General features: G+C 43.5%; 1 protein-coding gene across 1 annotated transcript in view; it reads left to right on the forward strand.

Moving 5' to 3' along the window:
* Positions 1 to 23,841, forward strand: part of pan3 (poly(A) specific ribonuclease subunit PAN3) — a 157,950-nt gene that overhangs the window by 24,833 nt on the left and 109,276 nt on the right. Inside the window, exons 3-4 of the mRNA XM_085999285.1 lie at positions 13,175 to 13,247; positions 20,527 to 20,594. Of these exons, the coding sequence (XP_085855411.1) occupies positions 13,175 to 13,247; positions 20,527 to 20,594 (141 nt within the window). The remainder of the gene's footprint in view (positions 1 to 13,174; positions 13,248 to 20,526; positions 20,595 to 23,841) is intronic.

Consider the following 23,841-nt stretch of genomic DNA (forward strand, 5'->3'; position numbering starts at 1 on the left):
CTTCACGTTTAATGCTTAAGGTTGAAGCACCCAATCAGTGCCAAATATATATAAGACACCCTACTCCTCTGATACTTTCTCCTCCTTTGAGCATCTCACCTTGTTCAACCCCTTTCACCTAAAATTCTCCTTCTCTACCGCCCACCCAAGTATGATAAAAACTTTGTCACCGAGACATCTTCGCTGCTTTCCCCTCTCAGCCTCTGCATCGAGCGACTTCTTATCCTCTGTGATTTCAACCTCCGTCTCTATTCATCATACTCTTTCCTCTGAGTTCACTACTCTCATCGCTTAACCTCTCCCTCCATGTGAACTCCCCAACCTATATTCACGGCCACTCCCGTGACCTTGCCATCTCTTGTGGCCTCACTACTCCCACCGTGTCAATCGCAAATAAGGCCATCTCTGACCACTTCCTTGTATTGCTCTCCACGCACGTCCCCTTCCCCTACCCAATCCTACTTCCTTTTGTGTCCGCCCCTGGAAAAACTCTCTCCCAAGTCTCTCACAACTACACTTATAAAATCCCAACTGTCCAGCCTTTGGCCCTCCATTCACCACAACATTTCTGCTCACACCCTCACCTTTGATGCCCTATTCCCTATTAAACCATTACTTTCTCTCACCCTGGCCGTTTGCCCTGGTACAGCCCTCATCTTTGCTCCCTCAAGTCCAAGGGACGCAGACTTGAACGGATATGATAGACAACTGGTTTAGCCATTCACCACCAGATCTGGCTGGACCACATAAAGCATTATCGGGTCCTACACTTGTTTGCCAAAACTGCTCACTATTCCAGGATCATTCTGGAATGCAAAAATAACCCCTGGCTTCTATTCTCTACTGCTAACCATCTTCTTAAACCCCTCTCCCCTGTCTCCTCCACACTTGCCTCCAACAACAAGTGCGAGGAGCTTATGGACTTCTTTGTCTCTAAGCTTGAGACCATCTGATCAGCTGCCTCTGCCACTTCCCTTCCTTCCCCTAGCCCACTGGGCCAAACTTCCTCTAAGGTTCCCCCCTGCCCTAGCCCTGAACTCGCATCTTCCTCCAGTTTCTCTCCGATCTCCCCTCTTGACCTCTCCACGCTCATCTTGTCCATGAGACCCACTTCCTGCTCCCTTGACCCTATTCCCACCAAACTGCTGACCATCCAACTTCCTTTTCTGACTCCCATGTTAGCTGACATTGTTAATGATTCGTTCTCCTCAAGTACTGTCCCGCTCTCCTTCAAATCTACCATCATCACTCCCTCAAAAAAACAACCCTTGACCACCTCCGTCCTTGCAAACTATCGTCCTATCTCCAACATCCCTTTCCTCTCCGAAGACCTTATACGTGTTGTCGCCTCCCAAAACCGTGTCCATCTTTCCCAAAACTCCATGTTTGAATCCCATCCAGGTTTCACCCGTGCCACAGTACCGAAACGGCTCTCTTCAAAGTTACAAATGATATCCTCTGTGACTGACGAAGGTAAACTATTCCTTCTCTACCTGCCTGCAGCCTTTGATACGGTTGACCACTCCATCCTCCTCCAACGCTTCTCCGCCATCACCCAGCTAGCTGGGACTGCACTCGCCTGGTTCCATCCTTATCTATTTAATTGTAGCCAGAAAATCACCTGCAGTGGCTTCTCTTCCTGCCCCCGCATCGTTACCTCTGGGGTCCCCCAAGGATGATCTATCCTTGGCTCCCTCCTATTTCTCATCTACATGCTGCCCCTTGGCGACATCATCCGAAAACACAGCATCAGTTTCCACATGTACGCTGATGACACCCAGCTCTACCTCACCACCACTTCTCTCGACCCCTCCACGGTCTCTAAATTGTCAGACATCCAGTACTGGATGAGCAGACATTTTCCGCAATTAAATATTGGGAAGACTGAAGCCATTGCCTTCGGTCCTCGTCACAAACTCTGTTCCCTAGCCACAGAATCAGCCCTCTCCCTCACATCAGTCTGAGGCTGAACCAGACTGTTCGCACCCTTGGTGTCATATTTGACCCTGAAATGAACTTTTGACCACACACTCGCAGCATAACTAAGACCGTAACATCGCCCGTCTCCGCTCCTGTCTCAGCTCATCTGCTGCTGAAACCCTCATCCATACCTTTGTTACCTCTAGACTTGATTATTCCAACATACTCCTGGCTGGCCTCCCTATGTAAACTTGAGGTGATCCAAAACTCTGCTGCCCGTGTCCTAACTCTCACCAAGTCCTGTTCACCCATCACTCCTGTGCTTGCTGACCTCCATTGGCTCCCGGTTAAGCAACGCCTCGATTTAAAAATTCTCATCCTTGTTTTCAAATCCCTCCATGGCCTCGCCCCTCCCTATCGCCATAATTTCCTTCACCCCCACAATGCTCCTCAAATTCTGCCCTCTTGAGCATCCTTGATTATAAGCTCTCAACCATCGGTGGCCGTGCCTTCAGTTGCCTAGGCCCTAAACTCTAGAACTCCCTCCCTAAACCTCTCCGTCTTGCTACCTCTCTTTCCCCCTTTAAGACACTCCTTAAAACCTACCTCTTTGACTAAGCTTTTGGTCATCTGCCCTAATTTCTTCTTATGTGGCTTGGTGTCAAATTTTTTGTCTTTTAATACTCTTGGGACGTTTTACTACATTAAAGGTGCTATATAAATAAAAGTTGTTAACATAAGAAATAGGAGCAGGAGTAGGCCATTTGGCCCCTCAAGCCTGCTCCGCCATTCAATAAGATCATGGCTGATCTGATCTTGGCCTCAATGCCACTTTCCTGCCCGCTCCCCATAACCCTTGACTCCCCTGTAGTTCAAATATATGTCTATCTCCGCCTTGAATATATTCAATGACTCCGCCTCCACAGCTCTCTGGGGTGGAGAATTCCAAAGATTCACGATCCTCTGAGAGAAGAAATTCCTCCTCATCTCCGTTTTAAATGGGTGACCCCTTATCCTGAAACTATGCCCCCTAGTTCTAGATTTCTAGACGTGGGGAAACATCCTCTCTGCATCTACCCTGTCAAAGCCCCTCAGGATCTTACATGTTTCAATAAGATCACCTCTCATTCTTCTAAACTCCAATGAGTATGGGCCCAACCTGCTCAACCTTTCCTCATAAGACAACCCCTTCATCTCAGGAATTAACCTAGTGAACCTTCTCTGAACTATATCCAATGCAAGTATATCCCTCCTTAAATAAGGAGACTAGAACTGCACGCAATTCTCCAGGTGTGGTCTCACCAGCGTCCTGTACAGTTGTAGCAAGACTTCCCTACTTTTATACACCATCCCCCTTGCAATAAAGGCCAACATTCCATTTGCCTTCCTAATTACTTGTTGCATGATAACTTTTTGCGTTTCATGTACGAGGACCCCAGATCCCTCTGTACTGCAGCATTATGTAGTCTCCATTTAAATAATTTGCTTTTTTTATTCTTCCTACCAAATTGGATAACCTCACATTTTCCCACATTATACTCCATCTGCCAAATTTTTGCCCACTCACTTAACCTATCTATATCCCTTTGCAGACTCTTTGTGTCCTCCTCGCAACTTGCTTTCCCACCTCTCTTTGTATCATCAGCAAATTTGGCTACAGTACACATGGTCCAGAGATTATTACCTTTGTGGTTCTGCTTTTTAATTTGGCCCTTAAATGCTCATACTCTCTCAGCAGAACCTCTTTCTTAGCCTTACCTATGTCGTTGGTTCTTACGTGGGCCACGACAACTGGATCTTTTCCCCTCCCACTCCAAGTTCCTCTCCAGCCCCGAGGAGATGTCCTTAACTCTGGCACCGGGCAGACAACACAGCCTTCGGGACTCACGCTCTCGGCTGCAGAGAACAGTGCCTATCCCCCTAACTATACTGTCCCCTACCACTACTAAATTCCTTTTTACTCCCCCAACTTGAATGGCCCCCTGTACCACAGTGCTGTGGTCAGTTTGCTCATCCTCCCTGCAGTCCCTGCTCTCGTTCACACAGGCTGCAAGAGCCTCGTACCTGTTGGACAAGTGCAAGGGCTGAGGCTCCTCCAACTCCTGGATCCCCATACCTGCCTCACTTGCAGTCACACCCTCCTGTCACTGACCACGGACCAGATTTGAAGTACTTAACCTAAGGGGTGTGACTGCCTCCTGGAACAAAGTAGCCAGGTAACTTTCTCCCTCCCTGATGTATCGCAGTGTCTGAAGCTCGGACTCCAGCCCATCAACTCTGAGCCGAAGTTCCTCGAGCTGCCAACACTTACTGCAGATGTGGTCACCCTGGATCACACTGGTGTCCACCAGCTCCTGCATGCTACAGCTGCAACACATCGCCTGCCCTGCCATCTCTGTTGTATTTTATTTAACTAATTAGGTTTTCAAGGTTTGGAATATCACTCAATTGTCTATATATAGCTTATTATCTATAATCACAGCTCTTAATTTAAGCCAATACCCAAGTTTAGAGAAATAGAGAAGGAGAAATGTTGTTGTATGAACTACTGTGAAGGTGGGGTAATTCATGAGAAAGTGAGTGATGTTTTAGCTTGAGTACTGGATGAATTACTTTTTACTTGTAAGCATTTATCACGGGGCATTAATATGAAAAATTTAAATTAAGTTTTTATGTCTGGAAAGATCATTTTTGATATGTAATCGCGTATGGCGTAGGGTTTACTGAATTATAATATAGTAGCCCATGTTCTGACCAATGCTCCGATTCCAAATTTGCAAAATGAAACTGAGTTTATTTTGACTATTTTTCAATCAACAGATTTGTCTGTTGGCCAAATAAATGGCTTGATGTCAAAAAATATTTGGGTGTTTATTCTCCTATGTGAACGATCTGTACTTAAACAGAATTTAAACAATATTGATTCTAATTGTGTATGGCTGTGCATCATGTTAGTTGAAAAGCCAGGAACTGATTTGTAATCCATTAAAATGTTTAAAGTTCACCCACTACAGTGATGAGATCTTTAGACATTTATTTGGCATGTTCTTTTTAATATATATAATCCTGAAATTACTAGTATGCTCCATTATGGGAAGAAGGATGATGTAGCCTTTTATTAAAGTATATAATGTGTCCTCGTATAACAGGAAGAGGCAGCGCTCCAGCCTGATATTGCAGTACATTATATCTGCAATCCTACCTTGCTTTGGTTACCAGGCATCATTAAGGCTTGTGACAGAGTAATTTTGCAGTTAAGGTAGATTTTTGGTGCTGATGTTTTGCAAAAATAAAATGGCATGCCAAGCCTGGAAGTGTAGTAGCCTAGTACTTCCTGCGCTAGCCCAACTCAGTCTATGGAAGTTTGAGAGCGAATGCCTCTCAGTATTGTTCCAGTCCACACAACATTATTGTAAACAGAAATAGTCCAGATTTAAGTCCCTCCATTTATCAATCCATTCCTGAAGCTCACATTTCATTTTTTAGCAGACTTGTAAAAACTAATTGATTGTGGAATTGGATCCTAACCTATATGAACAATGTACTCTTATCTCTTGGTAAATCTGTTTCTGTACCGTGAAGCTGCTGTTGCACTGTAGCTGACAGAAATACAGACACCCAACACTACACGTTAAAGGACAGATTATCCCTTCCAGCATTTTTAATGAATTTCATCCGATTGATTTAACTTTGCTCAGTGTACACACCATAGTGTAAAGGTGATTCTAATCATATTTCAATCCCTTAATTTGTATAACTTGTGTTCTAGTTCTTCCCACCCTCCAGATAAAAGTGCAAGTGGTCAGTGCAAGTATTCTCTGTGGATGAACCATGATGCAAGCTGAGACTTTACTGCCCTGGAAAAGTCACTATAGCAGGGTGATTAATTGTGTCCCTTTTGAATGATTGTGTTCCTGCTCTTTATACTTTATAAAGCTGTTTAGTGTATCTTAAGGAGTAGCATTCCAAGGAATGATGAAAGTTGTTGAGATAACATTAGCACTCAGATCCTGTGATTTTTGAGGTGCCGCTCATTAGTGATGCAACTAAGCATCATGATCATCCTCCCACCATCCGTCATGTAATCTGGGAGAGGCAAAAAAACCCTAGGTTAATTCATCGAGAAAATAACTGGGAAGTTCCCCATCGACCTCCTAAGATGATCAAAATGAGTGTGCAGACATTATGACGTACACACCCAACATTCACCTAAATTTTATATGCAGTGCTATTAACCATAACAAGGAACCTGTGCCGCTCCTTTTTAAATTGTTCCAGTGAATCCGCACTCACCACGAGTCATAGAAACATAGAAGATAGGAGCAGGTGTAGGCCATTCGGTCCCTCGAGCCTGCTCCACCATTCAATGCGATCATGGCTGATCATCCAAATTCAGTACCCTGTCCCTGCTTTCTCCCCATACCCCTTGATCTCTTTAGTCTTAAGAAATATATCCAACTCCTTCTTGAATATATTTAATGAATATATTTAATGAATGAAATGAATGTGTATGGCTGTGCATCATGTTAGTTGAAAAGCCAGGAACTGATTTGTAATCCATTAAAATGTTTAAAGTTCACCCACTACAGTGATGAGATCTTTAGACATTTATTTGGCATGTTCTTTTTAATATATATAATCCTGAAATTACTAGTATAAGGAAAAACCTCTAGGGGGAAAAATTGAGTATCGCCCCGTTTGGGGCGCCATTATCGGCCGTGCGCAAAGTTTAGTGCCTGGCGCTAGTTATTGCCTCCGACGGCAAACTTGGCTTTTATCGCCCCTGGAGTTGATTGGAGCGCTAAATCAGGCGCTTCACACCTGTCTTAAGGCGCAAAGTCCGAGGAGCGAGGCGCTACCTCAGAGCGCTGGCGAAGCAAGGAAGTGCATATCAAAATAAACCTGCAAAGTGCTGCTCAGTACCCAAAACTCCTTCACACAGCGTTGAATCTCTCCAGAAGTCAGTCTCTCTCTCTCTCTCTCTCTCTCTCTCTCTCAGAATACGTGGTACACAAATGTCACCAACAAAAAAAGGCAGGAAGCGGTCGCCTTTAAATAGCGCTCCCCAGTCCCTTTCTGACTGCAAAACGCTCCCCTCAACCTGTCGTTGCTAGCGGCAGGCGGTAAGGCACGGGGCGCCACTCAATATCCGGTCCGGGGCGTTGCGCACTCGACTGACGTCACGATCTGCTGGTGCAAGAGATGGTGGTGGTAGTGTTTAGCGCCGCCGCAAAATGTCTAGTTAATTTTGCGAGCGGCGCAAACATCACCGCGCCCGGGCGCTAGTTGCTTTGCACCCCATTAGTGCCCTCTTAAGGCGCTAACGGGAGGCGCAAACAACTGAATTTTTCCCCCCTAATGTCTAATCTGATGCTACACTTACATAACTTGTATACATGACCCATTATTTTCCCTAACCTACATAATTCATTAACAGTTCGACACCATCCAGGGCAGATTAGTTTGCTTGATTGGATATCCACCAGCGCACATGGTTGCAATCTGTACAAACTACAGGATGCACTGGAGTAACTCGCCAAGGTTACTTCAACAGCACTTCCCTTCCCTACAACGTCTGCCACTGAGAAGGACAAGTGCAGCAATTACATATTACATAGTATTTACAGCACAGAAACAGGCCATTCGGCCCAACAGGTCTATGCCGATGTTTATGCTCCACACGAGCCTCCTCCCACCTTACTTCATCTCGCTCTATCAACATATCCTTCTATTCCTTTCTTCCTCATGTGCATATCTAGCTTCCCCTTAAATTCATCTATGCTGTTCGCCTGAACTACTCCATATGGTAACACCTTCCATATTCTAACCACTTTGAGTAAAGAAGTATATCGTGAATTCCTTGTTGGATTTATTAATGACTATCTTGTACTTATGGCCCCTTTTTTGAACTCTCCACAAGTGGGAACATCTTGTGTCTAACCTATCGAGCCCCTTCATAATTGGGAATCATGGCCTTTTCCTTATCCTAAAACTGCTTTGCCAAGAATTTCCTGGAGACATTCCCCCGACCGGCCGCTGTAACTTTGGCAGTGAGGATTAGCGGAAGTCCCGTTTACACAGTGCATCCGAATGTAGGCCTTTATCTCAAGGGGGCTGGAAGACAAAGGGGAAGAAGTTCTGCTTCGGTTGTACACAGCCTTGGTCGGGAAGGATATATTGCAATGTCATGGAGCACCTTCACCTCCCAAGTTCCCTACCAAGACATGCACCCTCCTGACTTGAACATATATCGCTGTTCATTCATCATCAATGGGTGCCCCTATATAGGACCCGGACTGCAATTTTGAGGGACCAATGGGTGGTCTTTTGTTCTGCCCTTTTGTTCTAGGCAGTAATTTCAAAAGATGGCCTCAAATCTTTATAAATTTCATTTTTGTGGGGCCGGAGGAGCACTCTCGCTCCTCTGGGTTCAACAAGCATACCATGGGCTCTCCCCCCTCTGGACCTAATTGCACGCTGGCTGGCGTGGTATCCAAGCCAGTCGGAGTTTCTCCACCGGCTCCAAATTGCTTGGACCTCTTGACTGGCCCAACAGGCGGGTGGCTAGCATGCTCCATCAGGTGGCTGCCAGTGGTCAAAATCAACCCCATCCTTCTTGAGACAAGGAATCCAGTGTTCTTGATATTCAGCGTCCTCATTTAATTAATGCAGAAAAATGCCTATTTGAGGGGGGAAATCGGTGGGGGAAAACAAATCACACGTTAAATGGTCTCTACTATAACATACTTTGGTGAGGATTTTGGAGCTACTCTGTGCCACTCAGAATATTAGTAATCTTACCTTTTGTCAACTGTTCTGGTAACCAAGTTGAAGTCCTGATCAAACCTACGAAGGGCATGTCTGACTCAGCTTTCAAGTCTAAGGCTTGCTCAACTAACAGGTAGAATTATAACCAGAACTGATGAGCTTAGTTGTTTACCTTTAGTTGTTTGTTTAGTGATTTCTTCCTTGCCAGTGGGCATACTTCTGTACTTTGATGCTCAATACTCTCTGCAACTAATCTGTGATCCATTTACACGAAATTTACAAGAGCAGATGTTTCTAGTTGCCTCTCATTCGAGTTACTGCTTTTACCCTTCAAATATTTTTAAGCATCAGTTGCAACATATGCTAAGAGTTTACTATCCTGTGTAAATACTGGAGGAAAAAAAGATGCTCTGATGAACAAAAAATAAATCTCGTTTCTCTATTTTGTAACCAGTTAACTTGATGCAAACAGTGATTCACAGCATTTAAATGAAACTCAAGTATAACCTTTTCAAAAATATTTTTTTTTGTAAATCTTCATTTTTGTTTTATGGGCCACCAGACCACCTTTAATAAAGCAGGGTGGTTGAACTGGTGGTTAACTTTGTAGATGCCCTCGGCACGGCTCTTTCGACCAATTCAGGAGTGTGTTTCAGTGACGCAGAAAGAGGACAGTTTTTCCAATCCTTTCACCTCATAATTTTAGATAGCTGGCAAAAATTATTTATTTCATAGATGCAAGTGGAGTACGTACTCAGTTGAGACTGAATTTCAAACCTACACTAACTCCTTTTACCACCTTTTGAAATCAATATGCTAGTCATCTAGTTCTACTGCTGTGTATTAGGAGGGGCTGGCAGATTTGATTACTTTACACATTAATTTATTTCTGCATCAAATCAGCTTCAAAAACAGTTGACTTTTTTAGAAGAACCCTGCCCCCCAACCTCCCAACAAAGCTGTTCGATAATTGCTAATCTACATTCATGTAATTTCTGACGTTTGGGAATTCGTGTGTTTTTAAAAATGAAATGCCTGTTTATTTTAGTATGTGTGAATGTTTTTTAATTGCTAAATGTATGGAATGTGATGTCAGAATAGACTTACTTTCATGCTGTTGATCAATATTGACCCTTGCACACTAATAATTACACCCACATAAGCCACGGCAAGGCTGTTGTAGCACTGGAACCAGACAGTATATGTACCAGGCCAGTTGGAACAGATGTGTTTGAATGTATGAATCTTTATTTCCTGTGGTATTGAACTGCGTGTGATACCTGTTTATATTTTGGCAAACTGGATGAAAGCCAGTCTCTGTGGTAAATTATTTTCCCTGTGTCTTAGCCCACACTTGCCAAGTACAGTAGCAGTTAACCATGTTCAGCTTCGAAATCTATGCCGTTCAAATGGCTGCCTCTATTCTGGTATTACATGAACTATTCTTTCCATTATTACAGAAACACTATTTTAAGGAAAATTAGACCCTCTCTCGCAGACAACAACTTGCATTTGTATAGCTCCTTTAATGCAATAAAATGTCCAAAGGCATTTTAGAAAAGACAGAATGGACCGAACCATAGAATAAGTGAAAGGTGGCTGAATGCCAGGTCAAAAAGATTAGCAAGATGGAGTCTGGGACAAGCATACAGAGTCTTTGGCAGGAACCAAATAAGGTGGCTTTGGTTTTCCAATTAATCAGATGGAGAAAGTTCTAGCTCATGCATAGTGATGCCAAATAGCCAGCCTAACACCATGGAGGTGGTTGTAGAATGAATCAAGGGTAGTGGTGGAAATGTAGAGCTGGGTGTCATGCATATATATGGAAATGTATGTTACTGTGGATAATGTCTGAGAGACAGCATGTAAATAAGGAAAAGGAGAGGGTCAAGGATGGAGTCTTGACATACTCTAGAGGTGACTGTTGGGCAGCAGAAGAAAACACTGCTGGAGATGTACTGGCTCTGTTGGAACAAGTAAGAACAGAGTCAGTGTTGAATGTTGCAGAGAGGTCGAGGAGGACAAAGGGAGTTGATGTTCCATGGCTGCCATCATGGAGGTGGTCATTGGTGATGTTGATTATGGTGGTGTAGGTCCTGTGGGAAGGATGGCAACCAAATGGGTGAAATTTAAAAAGAACATTTGGTGGAGGTCAGCATGAAGCTGTGACTGATTTTGCTCCCTTACTCTTTTAATTAAAAAAAAAAACTGTATTGGCTCCAGCTCTACACTTATTTTTAAACTGCCCCATCAACTCTACTTTCTCTAGCCCTGGTGGAGGTCTGGAAATATTTTTATATTGTCTGGTCAGATCCGTTCTGCCCAGCCTGTTCAAGCTCTTCATTTACTTCCTAATGGTAGCATTAGCATCCCAGCTTCTCAGCTGTGCTGGTTCCACACAGTGCTAATTTGAAAATAAGCTTTTATATGGTTCCACTTTCTCTGGTTCTGGTAGGTGTGTGCTAGATTAGCACTGTTGGTAATCTTTGCTCCTTTTTGGCATTAGTATTCCCCACCTGAAGCCTTGCCCCACCCCCCGCCCCACTTTTCTTTGTGCTTTTCCTAGCCCTGTTGGCTGCCTTTTCTCTGCTGTCTTCCCAGCTCCAATCCTTTGGATGCAAGTATTGTCCTCCTGCCCCCTCCCAACAAAAATCTTGCCCTTTAATGATGCTGTCCTACCAAAACCTGGGCTTTCCTTGGCCTTTAATCTTCCCGGCCCTGTTCTTTTTGACTGCTAGTATTCCCCACCACAAGCTTCAATGACTTTCTCCTCCTTTAATGAAATCCTCATTTATTCTGGGCAGGGATGCATGCGGGAAATAAAACACAGAAGGACAAATAGAGGCCGAAAGAAATGGTGGAGACAGCAACAAGAAGCAGATATGGGGAAACCAAAACCTAAGGGTAAAGAGACAGTCGCAGACATCAAAGACTTGGAGCACACATGGGGCAGAGAGATGGGGCATAAATGGGGGGTGGAGAGAGACGGTAGGAAAGATGGGGGTAAAGAGAATACAGAACGACAAGGGGAGGATGTGGGCAGAGACATGGGGGCAGACACGGCTGGCCACGATCAGAGGACAAACAGATGACTAGGATGAAGAGGGATCCAGAGAGACATTTGCAGCAGAGGCAGATCAGGAGAAGGAAAGACAGAGACCATGATGAAAAAGGGAAAGAGAAGTGCCAGAGGTATGAGTAACATGCAGAGCTATGGGGTTAGCAGATCACTGGTGAGACATGGGTACAGTAGATTGCAGGTACACATGGGAGAGAATTTGGAGCAAGAAAATACGATGAGATAGAGCACTTGGTGGAATAGAGCAATTGAGGAGACACATGCAGGAGACAGAATGAGAAAGACACAATGATTGGAGGCAGAGGACACTGAGCACTGCCAAATCAGATTTAATAGTTACAATTTTAAAATATTTTTCTCCCTTTTGATACTTGGAGGTCAAAATTATATTTCTTGGAACAAATAGCAAATAAGTTTACTGTAGAATAATCAAATCATGTGTTTGGTTTACATTATAGAATCTCTTTGAATAGGAGCTGTTTGCCCACTGCTGAAATTAATATTTATACAGATTGTGTAACTAGGGGAAAAATCTGCATGTCAATTGCAGTCTCATTCAGGGCGAAGATTTTGTGAATGCTAATTTAGTAGATACTGTTAATATGGATAAGAGCTTCCCTGATAAAGAGAGAACCTCCATTTATGTAAATACTTTCATTACCCCAATATGTCCCAAAGCACCGTGCACTCAATTAATTACTTTTTGAAATTTAGTTACTGTTATATAGGTAAACACAGTTTGCACATTGCAAGGTTCCACAAACAATGATGATTAACCAAATAATCTCTTTTGGTGGTGTTGGTTGAGGGATAAATATCAGCCAGGACCTGGGGAGAACTCCCCTGCTGCTCTTTGAGTAGTCACATGAGACTGTTAATGTCCATCTGAACAGGCAGATGGGGCCTTAGTCTAATGTCTTAACTGAAAGGGAGCACTCCCTCCATACTGCACTGAGCTGGGAGAATCTCTGTACGTCACAGCAATGATAAAAGCATGTTACTGGCCTATGTAAGTGGGCTGTAGGTCAGCCCACTCGTTGTCAGATCCAATATACTCAATCTAAGTCTGGTGTCTTTTATTTTTGAAAATGGTAGCACCCAGCCATCCTAAGTGTACAGCGAAACATTCCCTCCCAAAAGAGGCTGTTAGTGGCACTGGCCCAATGTTGACTCTGGTACTCCTGCTGTTTCAGGCAACCTATTAAAGTAAATGAAGTTTACATGGGTAAGCACTTTCAGTGTAAAGGTAATAAGATTTGTGATAGTGGTGAAGTCTGTTGGTAACCAGATAAATGTAAATTCAGGATGAAAGGCAGGTAAATTTTGCCAAGTAATGTGTAGATTTATGTTGAGAGAATGGACATCACAACAGTCACAGTTATAATAATACTTTGTTTTTGTTTACAGAGGCAAGCTAACAGCAGCAGCTCACCCAGCCTGTTGAGTGATTGTGCCAAAGCTTATGCTTGTGCAGGACATGGTAAAGTATTTATTTGTAATTCAGTTGTGTTTACTTTAGAAAAAATAGCCGAATGTAGGTGTTTTCAGAAATGTAGTTTGCTGAAGGAGGGTGTAAAATTTTCCCCATTCAATGTTTTCAGAAAAGCAAGTTCCAGATGTTTATGTAACTGGCTCTTTTTAATGTAGTGAGACACCAAAACTTGAAACAATTTTGTAGTGTACATCTCATTGTGTTTGTAATGCAGTAAGTATCTGGCGCAAATGTATTTAAAAATTACAGGATCGCTGTTATTTGGCTTGTTCCTGGCTCTGATTTGGGATGATCGAGGCTCACAGGATTGATACTGTAGATGCAGTTTTTATTTTAACTTCACAAATTATAGCAGATGTATTTTGGGAGCAGATCATTTTAAATATGATTTTTATTGGGATTTATTTTAGGATTCTATACTTTCAGTCTGTATTAATAGAAACCTTTAGTCACAGAGTTAATGCACATAGACAATGCTGTGGAATGATGGGACATATTTTCTTCACTGTGATTCCTTCCCTCTCTGCATCTCGGCTGCTCCACCTGGAATGGTGTTTAATGGCAGAAGGGTACCGTCTCTGAGGCAGCAAAGTGAAATGAGCAGTCCAGTCAATCTGCACTTTACACAGCTAGTGGCTAGTTTAAGGATGGCAAAGACCCAAGAACAGAATGTGTGGCCATCTCAAGAGTCCAAAGAAGTAGGAGGAAATAACTTATGATGGAAAGCATGTGTGAAAGATGGACAGTAATGAATTTATAGGACTATACATAACATAAGAAATAAGAGCAGGAGTAGGTCATACAGCCCCTCGAGCCTGCTCCGCCATTCAATAAGATCATGGCTGATCATCGACCTCAACTCCACTTTCCTGCCTGATATCCATATCCCTTGATTCCCCTAGAGTCCAAAAATCAATCTATCTATCTCAGCCTTGAATATACTCAAAGACTCAGCATCCACAGCCCTCTGGGGCAGAGAATTCTAAAGATTCACAACCCTCTGAGTGAAGAAATTCCTCCTCATCTTGGTCTTAAATGGCCTACCCCTTATCCTGAGACTATGCCCCCTAGTTCTAGACACTCCAGCCAGGGGAAACAACCTCTCGGCATCTATCCTGTCGATCCCCTTCAGAATCTTGTATGTTTCAGTGAGATCACCTCTCATTCTTCTAAACTCCAGCGAGTATAGGCCCATTCTACACAATCTCTCCTCATAGGACAGCCGTCTCATCGCAGGAATCAATCTAGTGAACCTTCCTTTCACCGCCTACAAGGCATGTATATCCTTCCCTAGATAAGGAGACCAAAACTGTGCATATAGTTGTAATCTTGAGAGTACCTATGATTTACTGCCAACTTAATCTTTGCTTTTTCAATAGTGATGATGTAAACATTCTTCAAAATGAAGAATTGTTTCCACATGACATCATTAACTAGTCTCTACTAATTGAATTTAAAAAAAAAAACTTTATTTGGGATGTGGTTGATTCAGGCATGGCTACATTTATTGTTGATCCTTCGTTGCCTTTAGAAAGTGGTAGTTTGGCTTCTCCTTTAAGTGCTTGTCCTTGTACTGATGGTGCTCCCACAATGGTGTTAGGTAGGGATTTCCAGGATTTGTAACCAATTATGATGAAGGAATGGTAATATTTATCTAAGTCAGGATGGTGTGTAACTTAGAGGGGAATTTGGAGGTGATGGTGTTCCCATTGTCTTCCTGCTTCTATTCTTGGTGGTGGCGGTCACAGGTTGGTAGGTGCTGTCGAGGTAAGCTGCAGTACATCTTGTAGATAGTACATAATATAGTCACAGTGCACTGATGGTAGAGAGGATGGATATTCAGCCCAATTGGGGCATTAATCAAATGGACCGCTCTGAGCTTCTTGAGTGTTGTTACAGGTGCAGCCATCCAGGCTAGGAGCAAGTATTTCAGCACATTCCTGACTTAAGTTTTGTGGACAGTGCAGAAGCTTTGAGATGTGAAGAGATGAGTCACTCATTACAGAGTATCCAGCCTCTGTCCTAGTTTTGTAGCTACATTGGTATGGCTGGTCCAGCTAAGCTTTTGGTCATTGGTGATCCGCAAAATGTTAATAGTAGGGAGTCTGTTGGCGGTGCTGCTGAATGACCGGGAGAGACAGCTGGGCTTTCTTTTGTTCAAGATAATCATTACCTGGCATAAATGTTACCTGCCATTTACCAGCCCAAGCCTGGATGTTATCCAGGTCTTGCTGTAGGCTGGCATGGGCTGCTTCATTACCACAGGAGTTGTGAATGGAGCTAACACTGTGGGATCATCAACGAACAACCCACTGCTGATCTTATGACAGAGAGAAGGTAATTGATGAAGCAGCTGAAGTTGGTTAGGACAAGGACACTTCTGAGGAACTCCCGCAGCAATGTCCTGGGGCTATAATAATTGCTACCCAACAACCACACATTGTGTCACATGTGACTCTAGCCACTAGAGTGTATTCCCCTTGGTCCCCCTGTTGGCCTAAGTTTTGCTTGGGCTTCTTGGTGCCATACTCAGATGAATGTTCTTTGATGTCAAGGGCAATTACTTTCACCTGCCCTCTGGCACTTAGCTCTTCTGTCCATGTCTGAAAATGTAAAGACCTATAAATGATAATTAATTCAGAAGCTTGTATTGTGTGATTTTACATATTCAACCATCTATATTCTAAATTAAGTGGCAATTTATGTAATCACTCTGTGCAGTTGTATAAGCGCCAGTTATGTAATCTTAACACTTATCTCTTACCACAGCAAAATGAGTGATGTTCTAGTGTACTCAATTAGATCAGGTTTCAATTTTCTGTGTTGACTGATTTATGTGTGTGACATTTATACACACACTAGAGAGAGAGAGATGCCATATTATCTCACGTAGCTCCTGATACCAGGTAAGGACTTTTAAGAGGAAAGCTTATGGACTGCTATTTGAAAAAACTACATTGCTGTATGAATCAAAATCATATATAAAGACAATGACTGCTGCATATACTTTTCAAAAATGATGTCGTTTAATAGTTGTAGTATCCCTAGCTGAGGTCAGCTAACCCAGCAGATTTGGGATTGAAATTCAGACCTTCCTGGTCTGTACTGTGGATTTCTAATGTTGAACACTAATTGTGGAATTGTAGAAATGCTTAGAGACATGGGGTTGATTTTCAGTGTGCCGTGAGGCGGGCTTTTAGGCGTGCGGGGGGCTAAAATCCCGAATTCGGGGGTCCCGACACCACCCCGCCCAAAACCCGCCTCCATGTAAGTTTCAAAGGAGGCGGGTACCCGCCACGCACTGGGACCTGCCGACCCGAGGCAGGAAGGGATTAGTGCCAATTAACTGCCTGTTAACAGGCAGTTTTTAGCCTAATCCCTATTTTGAAGGTTGTCGTGTGGGATTCCCAACGGCTCCAAACCACGCCAGGTTAGAGGAGTCGGGTTGAAGGACTTGGAGGGGTCGAGATGTCAGTGTTCAGGTGAGTGATGGGTGCATGAGTGCAAAGGTAAGTGTGTTTGGTGTGTCTAAAGTGTGTAAAGAAGTTTAAATTACCTGTACTTACCTTTTAAGCCTTCCTTCCCCTAGGCTTCGGGAGTCCATCATTCAGCCGGCACTGAAAGCAGAATGGCCGCGAGCTGTCAAAAGTGACAGCCTGCAGCTTTCAGTGCCGGCGAGATTTCTAACTGAGTCTGCGTAGAAGGACTCAGGTTACAAGTAAGACTGTCAGTGTTTGACAGCTTCAAACAGCTGTGAAACACTGATATTTCATCTGTCAACACGTCTTGACAGATGAAATTTCAGTCTGACGTCACCTGTTGCCGGGTGGCCCTTAATTGGCCTGCCGAGCCAGCTGGGCGGGCTCAACAAGGTCAATCAAGTGAAAATCGCGTGGATTGGCCGCACCTCGATGGAGGCGGGGCTACAACCTGAAAGTTGTAGTCTCGCCTCCTTCCTGACTTCTGAATGAAAATCTAGCCCATAGTATATACTGTAACTTGATTTTTGATTCAATTGAAAATGTATTTTATTATAATTTTATATTAATGTAGGGACACTACTCGGACCCCTATTCATTGCATAGCTCATAACAGATAAACATTGAAATAATATTTTGAGATTTTGGTTTCATTTGCAGCCCACATTATTGATCTTTCAAAATTCATAAATTGACTTTTTCCACACATTTTTCATCGGTGCCGAGGGTTTTTTGAGGGCATGTTGTTGTTGGAAGAGAGAGAGAGAGAGAGACTGGGGGGAGAAGAGAGAGACTGGGGGGGGGGAGAGAGAGAGAGAGAGAGACTGGTGGAATTATTTTGGGATTAGCCTGGACAGAGAGGGTGGGGAAGGAGCGCCTCAGGCCTGGCCCGATCGACCCCTGCGAAGGAAGGAAGGAAGGAAGAAGGCGAGCGAGCTCTCCCTCCCTGTCCCACCCCCTCTCTCTCTCCCTGCCCCTGTCTCTCCCTGCTTTACTCTCTCGCCCTCCCTGCCCCTCTCCTCGCCCTCCCTGCCCCCTCTCCTCGCCCTCCCTGCCCCCTCTCCTCGCCCTCCCTGCCCCCTCTCCTCGCCCTCCCTGCCCCCTCTCCTCGCCCTCCCTGCCCCCTCTCCTCGCCCTCCCTGCCCCCTCTCCTCGCCCTCCCTGCCCCCTCTCCTCGCCCTCCCTGCCCCTCTCCTCGCCCTCCCTGCCCCTCTCCTCGCCCGCCCTGCCCGGACGCGGTGAGCCGAAGCTCCCGTGTGCGGATCAGCGCCTCAGGGCCGGCCGGTGCGCGGCCTAGCGCGTGAGGCCGGCCGAACTCCCCTTAGCTGAGGTCGCGCTCCGGGCCGACGTTGACGCGCGCGCTGACTCCCGCCCCGCCAGCCTTTACTAAGATGGCGGCGATGGCTACGCTCGGCTCAGTCCCGCGCCGCCAGCCGTTTACCAAGATGGCGGCGATCGCGGGGCGGGCCCAGCGGGACGGGCGGTGCCTAGCTCGGGCGTGGCTGGCGAGGAGAGTTCGAGGCCTAAGGCCTGCAGGCAGCTCATCCACCGCCGAGGGGGGGAAAGCCCGAGTGCCCTTTGGAGAAGGATTTTTTTTCTGTTAAAAGCAACTTTTTTTTTGCTGGAAATCTATATTTCAAAATAAACAGACAGAAAGTGGGAAAAATAAATGAATAGTTAGGAATCAAGATGGCGGCCACTCACCTCAGCTCAGAAGGATTAGGCCCGCCCACACACGCAATGAAACGCCCCCCGTGACGCACCGATTGGTCAACCATCAGGTTAATCCCCTGTACGATTGGTCAACCATCACGTTACTCAACGCTAATGATCAAAATGTTGCCATTTTTTGAACCTTTTTTGTATACTGTCTGAACAATTTTTGTCTGACCAAAAAGTAAATACGCCTATTAGACTCCCCTAATGATAAGCTTTCTTTTGATATAACATATGTGTAGGTACGCTCTATAACTTTTGATTGTATAGCCGGACAGACAGACAGAAAGACAGACAGAAAGACAAACAGACAGAAAGACATATATATAGATAGATATGTAATGATGGAATACCTGGTCCCAACTCTGTTTGCACCGTAGTTTACATTCCTCCAGTCAGAAAAAACAATAACCGATATTCTCAATTTTCTGTCCTTTTAAATTTCTTACCTATACTGCCCCACTCCCTTTAATATTGTGTACCTTAATTTTATTAGAAGTCCACCTGTGCACCTTATCGAATGCCCTTTGAACATCATTTATGTATACATTCCAATATTTCCTCAAAGAATTAAATTTGACAGATATGACTTGAATTTTACAAATTCATGTTGACTGTCCTTAAGCAACTATTTGTAGTTGAGTATTAATATCCTATATTATAGCCTCTAGAAGCTTATCCACTGCCATTGTTAGGCTGACTGATCTATAGTTACCTGGTTTATCCCTTTCTTCCTTTTTGCACAGAGGTAACCCTCCAGTTATCTGGCACATCTATATCCAAGAATGTTTGAAAGATTGTAGTCCAAGTCTCTGCTATTTCCTCACCGAATTCCCTGAGCATTGTAGGATGCATGCCATCGAGGGCTGATGCCCTTTCCACTTTGAGTTCTACCTTTTTTCAGTGCTACTTCTTTATCTATAGTTAACCCATCTAATTGTTTCACTTTCTGCTCTTGTAACCCTTTCACTATCACATTTTTCTGTGAAATCTATTCAGTTAGTATCTCCAACAATCTGATTATCCTCCATAAGATTTCCATTTTCATTTCTAATCTGCCATACCCCTTTAAATGTTCTTTTACTTTGTGTTTATAAAATCCTTTACTGTTTCCCTTTGTTGCTGACCGGTCTTTCTGCATATCCTCTCTTATCCTTTCTAATGTTTTTTGCTTTCTTTTCAATATTTGGTTTGATTTTCTTTAGTGTTATTAGCCCTAGATTAGTTGTATTCCTGTAAGTCTCATTGGGCCATAATTTGCTGTAGCAGGGCATTTACCGGCATTTGCTGTTGGTTAGAATTACCCTTGCATGGTTAGGTTTTAAACATTTTTGCGTGGCAAGTTGCTGAAAGTGCGAGCTGATAATGGTGTAGCAAGGCAACCTGAGCGAACAGGGCAAGCAACTGTTTATGTTCTTAACCAATCAGATTGAAGGATTGTGAAATAAATAGCGCAAGGACTGAGAAGGAAGTGTAAATTAGTGGGTAAATTCAATATCAATTCAACAGAAAGACAAATAAAGAGAGGGAACGATAAATTGGATTAAGAGAGAGGGGGAGAAAAAGACATTAATTTAAAATTTAACTTTTAAAATCTCCAACATTAATTAATACCCGAAGGAATGAGACTCCACACTTGTAATAGTTAATTTTTTAGTACCAGAGAGATTGATTGGCAGTAATTAACAGTTAGCATTGTCGTTAAAAAGGTACTTACGCTGGAAATGACAAGACTTAACTTTCTGTGGCGAGCTTAATTTTAGTTTATATCTACCGCACAAATACAGGAATGTCACGCCATTCAATGCATTTCAATGGTGAGGCAGACAGCGCAATACCGTTTTCACAAAGCTAACGGCGGAGCGGCACAACTCGGACAGCAACTTGTGCATATTCGCATTTAACCGTGCATCTGCGCCTCGCCTGAAGTTTCTGTACTAATTGCACATAAATAGCCGTGAGTGCCATTAGCCTCACTGTTATTTTGACAGCAAATAATTGAAAGAGTATATATAGCAGGAATACTAACTGATTTTTAATCTAAGAATTAATACTTAAACTTTTTTTTGCAGATCAACTAAATTTACCTGCCTCATTGTTCAGTGATTTCTCTGGCCTCAGCATTTCTCAACGGAGGAAGGTAGGTAGTTTGACTACATTTTAAACTGCTGAGTAGTTGTATTTAACATTACTACGTAATTTGTTTTTCCTTGCATTTCTGTGCCTCATTGTGCAGTCACTCCAAAAGATAATTACCCCTTCACTGAGCCTTTATGGGGAAGCGGGGAGGGAATTACACCCTTGGTGAAAACCTCTTTTGAGCCGAGAAGGTGAATAAGGAAAATCTGATGAGGTTTGCGCCTTTTATATTTTACGGTACTGATTTAAAAAGTTCCGTTTAAAATTTGAAATATAATTGTTCACAAGATGGTGATTTGTTTAGGTGGAGGAAAGCAAAAAATGGGTAAACCTCTAATAGAGTACAAGGCAAGAATTGAATTCAGATGATGACATAAACCATGTCACCAAAAATTGCAGCTGTGATGATGCTGAATCATAGTTTTGTACTGCGTGATATTTTTAATAGGCTTTTATTTTGTTTTTGACCTGGTAATCATTAATGTTCATATTCATAATGCAACTTCTCTTGTAAAATATATTGCTGATTTCTTTCTTGGCCATGTTTCTCAGCAATGTGTATTTCTTGACATTTAAGTGCTTTTTATTAATTGTTCCTCTTTCAGTATGGACAACGTCAGTAACGTGGTGTGTCTCTTTGTTGGAACTGAAAAGGCCAAAACTGAATAAAACTACTTTATGCAGTTCAAAAAAACGCTCTGATCTTGGGATTGAGATAATTACTATAGCTTAACTTTTGGTATGTGATGCTATCTGAATCTCTTGATCAGATTACTACTGCTTTTTAATTGCTCCTATTATTCTCTATTAAATCAATGCAGGATTTCCATCGTTACCGCGTACATTATTATAGAAGCTAGTGAAATCTATCATCTGATAATTGTGTCGTGCTGTGGGCCAATATAACATCAGTTTGTAAAACACACTTCTGAATAACTTTTGCAACTTTCAGCAAACATCAGTTTTAAACATGAAAAAATTAGATATCTTAGAAATGATCTCTTTCTGCATTCTGGTAACTGAATTTATTTTGATAGTTTGTCAAATTACTTAAGTAAGGCAAGACTGCATCTTTGCTCCAACTAGCAAGGGAAAAGAAGAATGTGCTTTGCAGCGTTCACTTAAGTCTTAATTTTTTTTTTGATGTGAAGCAAAATTAAGGAGTACTCCTCTTCCTCTCTTCACATCCACTTTATACATTAAAAAAAAAAATTATTGTCATTTTTGCTCCAATGGAGACTTTACACTTGGGTGTGCATTGGCACTAATGAATCGACGCTGCCTGTGTGTGTTGGAGTTGTGCCTGGTGCAAGTTGATAGCCAAAATGTTTCATTGGGATAAATATTGGAATAAGTTGAAGATTTCTTCTACAGTCTAAGACATGGTCATATTGTTTTTAGATATCAGTAATGGATATGAGGGAATACTTAAAATGAAAGGCCTGTCATCTCCTTTAATGGCATACATTAATTTTATTTGAAGATTGTTATTCCATTTATTTAAAAGAAAGCAACATTGCATAATGGTACATTTTAGAATATGCAATCATAGCAACTTGCATTTTTGTAGCACTTTTCCTGTAGAAAATGTCTTGAGGCACTTTACAGAGGGGGAAGAAAAAGATCTGGAATATAAAACAATGGATGGCGAGCCATGGAAGGAGATTTAGGAGAGGTGATGGATAGTGGATAAAAAGATGGGTTTGAGTAAAATTTTTAAGGGTGGAGGGGCTATGGGAGGGAGTTCCAGAGACTATGGCAGAGAAAACTCTAGATGAAGACTCTGCCACCAGTGGTGGGGCAAAGGGAGAACTGGGATACACAAATGGCCAGAGGACAGGAGGGTATAGAGAAGGGTATAAGGCAGGAGGAGGTTGCAAATACGGGGCAAGGCAAGGACATGGAGGATTTGAAATAATTTTAAGTTCAACGCATTGACGAGTAAGGAGTCAATGTAGGTCAGCGACAGGCCGACAAGGCAGATATTGGTGAAATCGGCCGCGATGTTCCCTACCTTGGTAGGTTCTGGCTCCGTTCCTGTCTCCATCCCGGCCTCCGACATGACTTTCCCCTGATTGGGCTTGTTGAGCCCGCCCAGTGAGTTTCCCGGCCAATTGAAGGAAACGGGTTTGATGATGTCATTTGATGTCATTTGATGACGCGTCATCAGCCGGTTTCCTTAAAGGGACCATGCACAAATTTATTTTGACATTTGCGCTGTCAGTGTTCTACAGCATTGAGGTGCTACAAGCACTCCACAGAGGTGCAGGGCTGCACCCAGGCTCTCCCATGACTTCCTCCATATGCTTATGGAGGGAGTCATAGCACGCAGGGAGATTCTCTTCACTTCCAGTGGGCGGAAGAGACCTCCCCAGGAGACCAGCGCAGCCTGGTTACACATTGCACAGGAGGGCACAAGCAGGGATGTGGTCAGGAGGACCAGGCTGCAGTGGTGCAAGCCTTTCAATGATCTCAGTAGATCATGAAACATTCCTGCAAAACCTCATTCTGCTGTGCCATTCATCACATCCCCATCACTCTGCCTTCCTTACCCTACTCCTGCACATCCTTACTCACACCAACTTACTTTGCACCTCCACCCATCCCTCTCCATCTACAATATCAGTTCCCAATCTCCCTAGCCATCCCTCACACTCCCCCCTCATCCTAGTCCAATCATACCAACTAACAGCACATAAGGGTAGGCACTTGTGTGTTTTTTGCCAATGTTCATGTGAAGTTTCTGTTAATGTGCTGTCAAACATTGAAATCTTTATTTTCAACACTTTGCGTTCTTGGACAGATTTGTGTGCACCTTTGGAAGTGGCTTAGTGAGTTGCAGTGAATGGTGAGACATAACGGTACCCCTCGCAATGCTGATTGATGAGTGTGAAAGGAATGGCTTGGGCATTGTAGGGATGCTTTATGGTGTTGGTGCAGGGTGGTGCCAACCTGGTGCATCATGTGGTAGCCAGGGTGTGCAGCATCAAATGAAGTAAATCTGATTCTAGTGAGGCCATTCCTGGTGTTCTGGGCAGCAATGTGGTTGGGTGCTGATGCCCTGTGTCCTGTGCAGCATCAGTTGATTGCGGAGAAGGTTGGTGTTGTTGGTGCTGCTGCTGGTCGGGCTGATCGTGGTGGGATCAAGGTGTGAGAGTATAAAGTGCACCGATGCTGATGGAATAGATGGCAGGTAAAGTAGAGATGACAGAAGTGATCTGTCAATGGTGGGAGAGGTAATGAGGTCA

The sequence above is a fragment of the Somniosus microcephalus genome, chromosome 10 (assembly GCF_052327205.1).
Source record: "Somniosus microcephalus isolate GS21.2 chromosome 10, FLI_Smic_1.0, whole genome shotgun sequence".
Taxonomy (NCBI): domain Eukaryota; kingdom Metazoa; phylum Chordata; class Chondrichthyes; order Squaliformes; family Somniosidae; genus Somniosus; species Somniosus microcephalus.